This window comes from Nanorana parkeri, unplaced genomic scaffold (assembly GCF_000935625.1).
Source record: "Nanorana parkeri isolate BGI_ZX_2015 unplaced genomic scaffold, ASM93562v1 scaffold10, whole genome shotgun sequence".
Classification (NCBI taxonomy): Eukaryota; Metazoa; Chordata; class Amphibia; order Anura; family Dicroglossidae; genus Nanorana; species Nanorana parkeri.
The window spans coordinates 3,115,555-3,121,653 of NW_017306278.1; the positions used below are offsets into that span (position 1 = coordinate 3,115,555).

The window sequence follows — 6,099 nt, forward strand, 5'->3', positions numbered from 1 at the left end:
CCTGTGCGCCGCAAACATGGCCGAGCAGCTGCGGCCAAAATGCTGAGATTTCCCGTGGGAAGAGAGGATTGCGGGCGGCCATGGCGAGGCTGGCAGACTACTTCATAGTGGTGGGCTACGACCATGAGAAGACGGGTGAGTGCCAGCTGTATTCCGCACTGTACCCAGAAGGAGGGTGATGGGAAAGGAGGGGGGGGTCACTCCACATACAGATCCCCTCCTCTGTGGGACGCATATAGACTCGTCCCTCTGTGACCTGGGTGGAGGTGGAGGGGGGGCAGTACCATATTTGCGGGGGTAGGGGTGAGATGCTGCAGGGGTCCCTGTGCGGTCTCACGAGTGACGCAGGAGGGGCGTGGGGCCCTTGTTATGACTTGGACATGTATTATGTATGCAATACTGGGCAATGGGTACCGAGCATCCTGTCAGTCTGTGGAGGTTGCACTGAGCATCCTGTCAGTCTGTGGAGGTTGCACTGAGCATGCTGTCTGTTGGGGTTAGTTGTACTGAGCAACCCTGCAGGGTAAATTGTGCATTCTGTCAGTCCCCAGAACTTGCATTGTGTGTCTAGTCAGTCACTATTTTGTGCGTCCTGCAGGTCACCAGGGGTCACGGTGTGCATCCTGCAGGTCACCAGGGGTCACGGTGTGCATCCTGCAGGTCACCAGGGGTCACGGTGTGCATCCTGCAGGTCACCAGGGGTCACGGTGTGCATCCTGCAGGTCACCAGGGGTCACGGTGTGCATCCTGCAGGTCACCAGGGGTCACGGTGTGCATCCTGCAGGTCACCAGGGGTCACGGTGTGCATCCTGCAGGTCACCAGGGGTCACGGTGTGCATCCTGCAGGTCACCAGGGGTCACGGTGTGCATCCTGCAGGTCACCAGGGGTCACGGTGTGCATCCTGCAGGTCACCAGGGGTCACGGTGTGCATCCTGCAGGTCACCAGGGGTCACGGTGTGCATCCTGCAGGTCACCAGGGGTCACGGTGTGCATCCTGCAGGTCACCAGGGGTCACGGTGTGCATCCTGCAGGTCACCAGGGGTCACGGTGTGCATCCTGCAGGTCACCAGGGGTCACGGTGTGCATCCTGCAGGTCACCAGGGGTCACGGTGTGCATCCTGCAGGTCACCAGGGGTCACGGTGTGCATCCTGCAGGTCACCAGGGGTCACGGTGTGCATCCTGCAGGTCACCAGGGGTCACGGTGTGCATCCTGCAGGTCACCAGGGGTCACGGTGTGCATCCTGCAGGTCACCAGGGGTCACGGTGTGCATCCTGCAGGTCACCAGGGGTCACGGTGTGCATCCTGCAGGTCACCAGGGGTCACGGTGTGCATCCTGCAGGTCACCAGGGGTCACGGTGTGCATCCTGCAGGTCACCAGGGGTCACGGTGTGCATCCTGCAGGTCACCAGGGGTCACGGTGTGCATCCTGCAGGTCACCAGGGGTCACGGTGTGCATCCTGCAGGTCACCAGGGGTCACGGTGTGCATCCTGCAGGTCCCCAGGGGTCACGGTGTGCATCCTGCAGGTCCCCAGGGGTGAGGGTGTGCATCCTGCAGGTCCCCAGGGGTCACGGTGTGCATTGCGCAGGCCACTGAAGGTTATAGTGTTCATCCTGCAGGCCACTGAAGGACAATATGTGGACCATGCACATTCTGTCATTGATGGAAGTTGTACGGGTTCATCAGCATTTGAAGGCCCTAATTTGCATGGCATGGTGATATTTGCATCGTGCGTCCGGCGTGCACAGAGAGGTCGCAGCGCGCTCGCTTTCAGTGGCGTTGGATTACATTCACTGATCGCCCCTCGTGTCTTCCTGCTGTCGTGAATTGATGTGTTTCCATGTAGCTGGACGCGCCAGGCCCCGATGTATGCCCCGTGGCAAAGGAGTTGCCTTGGTGCTGCGCCCAGCCCTTCTCTGATGCCTGTGTAGCATTTTCATGTTAGGGTGTATTATCATGGGGTATTGGGTGTTTTGTGATTGGCTGCATGGTTTTTTTGGTCGGCATCCAATTGTAATTGCTTCTGTGCCTCTCCAAAAAGGCAAGCGGTTTAAAAGGGACCCCCAGCCAAATGTTTGGGTGCAATGCGGAAGGATTATAATTATGATTTTGTTGCTGTGTCCCCATTGTGGAGATCTCACAAGGGTGACACCAGAACAGGAAGTGAGGGGTTGCAGTTGGTAAGTTGAGTTAATGCCATGTAAAATTATTTTTTTTTTTTTGCCGTTACAAAATGTTCCCCTCGATATCTGATTCCAGAGACTCGGGTGGATTTCTATATTTCATGTACATGGCCCAGATGGCAGTCACTGGTTCAGGAAGTGATGGAAAATCTCCCCAGTGGGGGTACAGGCCGCCATAAAGACCTCGATATTGTTGTGAAAATGAGGAGCTCTGGATTGGTCAATGTATTCTATACCAGGCGTAGGCAACCTCGGCACTCCAGCTGTGGTGACACTACAAGTCCCATGAGGCATTGCAAGACTCTGACAGCCACAGGAATGACTCCCAGAGGCATGATGGGAGTTGCTGTTTTATCCCAGCTGGAGTGCCACGGTTGTCCATCCCCTGTTCTGTATGGTCAAGGTTTTCATATAGCTCAGGAATAGGCAACCACGACACTCCAGCTGGGATGAAACTACAAATCCTGCCATGCCTGTGGCTGTCAGTCTTGCAATGCCTCATGGGACTTGTAGTTCCACAACAGCTGGAGTGCCGAGGTTGCTAACTATTATATAGGTGTTTACTGGCAGCTCTGTTTATTTAAGCTTTTATACATAGCCCTTTTTATAGAGCAGGGGTAGCAAACCTCTGGCCCTCCAGCTGTGGCGGAACTACAAATCCCATGAGGCACTGCAAGATTCTCACAGCCACAGACATGACTCCCAGAAGAGAGATGCATCATGGGATTTGTAGTTTCACCACAGCTGGAGGGCCGGAGGTTTGCTACCACTGCCTTAGAGAAACATCTGAACGAGGTAGAGAACGGGCGGCTGCTGCAGACTGCTCTGCCCCTTGTGATCTTGTACTGTACAGGACGTTCAGGGAAGCTGAGCTGCGAGAGTTGGAGCCGTTTGGAAACATGATGATTGAAAGTGTTTGGGTAAAAATATAAAGAAATACTTTGCTGGGCGATTTTTATATTTGTTTGATCCGGATTCATTATTGTAAGTTTCAGAGTTCAATACGACTTTTATTTGGCTTCTTTTCGGCCTCGGTGTGGCCCCGCGTGTCCCCGTTCGTGCCCGAGTTTTACAGCACACATGATAATTGAATGCCGGTCATGTTTTTAGAACGCGTCGGTAGCTCTGGCCCAGAAAACGCGGCCACCGGATTTCATTTGTATAAAGTGCTCGTTCTAATATTTGGCCCCGCACGTTGTTGACATCCTCTCCCATCCCTGGGAAAGTCACATTCAGGATTTATGATGTTAGGCGCGGAGCATTCTAATCCCGAAAAGGTTACATCAGAAATATGATCGCTATGAACCAATGTGTCGCTTTTCTTATTTGTGTTCCCTCGGTTACTGTGTTGCTTTTACTTGGAATTACAATTCCCAGATAACCTCAGAGAACCAAAAACTGCTGTGATACATGTAACGTGTGTGTAGAATCGGATTGCATCATATATGTTCTTTTTATTTTGACCTTCTTTCCACTTTAAAGTGACACTAAACTCCAGAGTTAGATCTTAAAAATACATTCAAGAACCTGAACAACAATGTATCTTATTTGTGTATCACTCGGCTGTAGATCTTCCAATCATCTCTGAATTGGTGCCGACACCGTCCTTCCTTCTGGAGGGGGGCTACGTCTGTTCCAAATGGTCCCTGTGTGTGCTGTAAAGTAGTCACCGCTCCAAGCTCGCTCCCGGCATGGACTACAATCTCATGTTTAGTGACGCTTTAAAGGAGAACTATGGGGTTAGGGCTTTTCCCCATAGTTCTCCTTAGGGTAGCGGGAGGATACAAACTAGCGTCCTCCCGTCACCCTAGGCTCAGTATATAGGGAGCTGTAGCTCGCGGTATACTGAGACGCCGCAACCCGGTGCAGACCTCCACGATCGTGCGGCCCCATTGACATCCGCGCGTACATGTAACTTTTTTATTGAGATACAGGACGCGCAGCTGTTTTAGCAATGATCATGTTCGGAAGCACGGGCGGAATCATGGCGGGAAACCCTGCGAACCACCTGGCGCGCCATTAGAAACCCTGTGCGCGATCGGTTCACACCTTGGCGACTCCTGACCGCACCGCATTGCGCATGATTCCCGCATGGTGAGGTGTCGCCTAGGTGTGCACCGGCACTTAGTGTTCTGAAACATCCGTTTTTTTTCAACTTTTGTGTCTTGCTGATAGAAGTTGCTCTAGATACAGGTTCAACTTATCCGTCAAAGTTCATCTCTTTGGCCGGCTGTTGCGAGTTTCTTTTTTTTGTTAAGGCCAAGTTCACACCTGGACAAAACCTGAACGCGCGGCAATTGTGCACAAAACCGCGCGGCTTGTCGAGCAGTCATGGAGACGGCCACCACAGCCAACAGCACTGTGGGTGCCATTATTTTCCAATGGCACCCCAGTCACACGGGGCAGATCACGCGGTTTCCTGCTGCGATTCCGCCAGTGCAATTGAACACTAAGAAAGCCATGCGTTGTGTGTCGCAAAAATAGTACTTGTACCTTTTGTTTCCCCAGTCATCTTCCAGGACAGCCATCGAGATATAGGCTCCGCCTGCCTGCAACAGGAAACACATCAGCGATCGCCACGCAGATGTAACACCATTAAAATCAAATGGTGGCAACCGCTGTGTGCACGAACACACGATTGCGCGGCCCCAGGACGCACGTGCCGTGTGTTGCATAGGTCTGAACCTATCCTAAAGTGGCCATACTCTGTGCAAATATTGTCCAGTTCTTCAGGAACCGGCCGAAATGAGCGCAGTGGGTGCCTCTGTCGGCACCCTTTCGGCTGGTATCCCTCGATCAGCTGACCAAAGGAGCCGGAATACAAAAGAAACAACTTAGCAGGAAGCAAGAGAACTGCATCTGGGTTTAGGAAGACTTCAAGGCGTCATGTTGTGGTGATGGTAGCATGGTATGATCAGGTGACCTGTGTGGTGACGGTAGCATGGTATGATCAGGTGACCTGTGTGGTGACGGTAGCATGGTGTGATCAGGTGACGTGTGTGGTGATGGTAGCATGGTATGATCAGGTGACGTGTGTGGTGACGGTAGCATGGTGTGATCAGGTGACGTGTGTGGTGACGGTAGCATGGTGTGATCTGGTGATGTGTGTGGTGATGGTAGCATGGTGTGATCAGGTGACATGTGTGGTGACGGTAGCATGGTGTGATCAGGTGACGTGTGTGGTGATGCAATGGAAAGGGTTGTCATGGCGATGCCTACAGTAGGTATCACCATTGTGCAGTAAATCACAAGAAGCTACAATGTATCCACAGCGCAGCTCCTCTGGGTCTTCTTACATTGTTTTGGATTGTTACATTCTTCTTCTAAACTTTTACATATTCAGGAATCACTTCTGTGTTTTATTTACATTCTGTGTTCCGGGATCTTATTGTGCACATGTTATAATTAAAACAATATTTCCATCATCTCTCTTTCTGGAGAATAACAGGAACCTATGGGGACCAAATGGTATCCATGGTCACCGATCGGATACATTGAGGAAGGTGCAGGAACCTATAGGGACCAATCGGAATTCATGGTCACTCATCGGATACATTGTGGAAGGTGCAGGAACCTATAGGGACTAATCGGAATTCATCGTCACCGGTCGGTTCTTCTTTAGACGTTCTTTCCATCGCAGAACAACAAAGGAATGGAATCTCCTCAGACAAAAGTTTGGCGCTCGGCGTTATTTTCTGCGTCTCGTCACTCGGCACCTCGTTCATTTTCTTTGAAAAATTAAAAATATCTCCGGCGGCCGGAGGACGGACATCTTATTTCTGGTTTATTTTTCCTTCAATCTGTTCTGTAAATATTTAGATGGAAAGAAAAGATCTCGGTTGTCAAAGAAAGAAAAAGTAATCAAAAGAGGGTATGGTTAAAAACAACAGCCCCCCCTCCCCATCGCCATCCCC

General features: G+C 51.5%; 1 protein-coding gene across 1 annotated transcript in view; it reads left to right on the forward strand.

Annotated features, from left to right (window-relative positions):
- Positions 1-6,099, forward strand: part of SBF2 (SET binding factor 2) — a 301,018-nt gene continuing 294,919 nt past the window's right edge. Inside the window, 1 exon segment of the mRNA XM_018555287.1 lies at positions 1-135. Coding sequence (XP_018410789.1) covers positions 81-135 — 55 coding nt within the window. The 5' untranslated portion in view covers positions 1-80.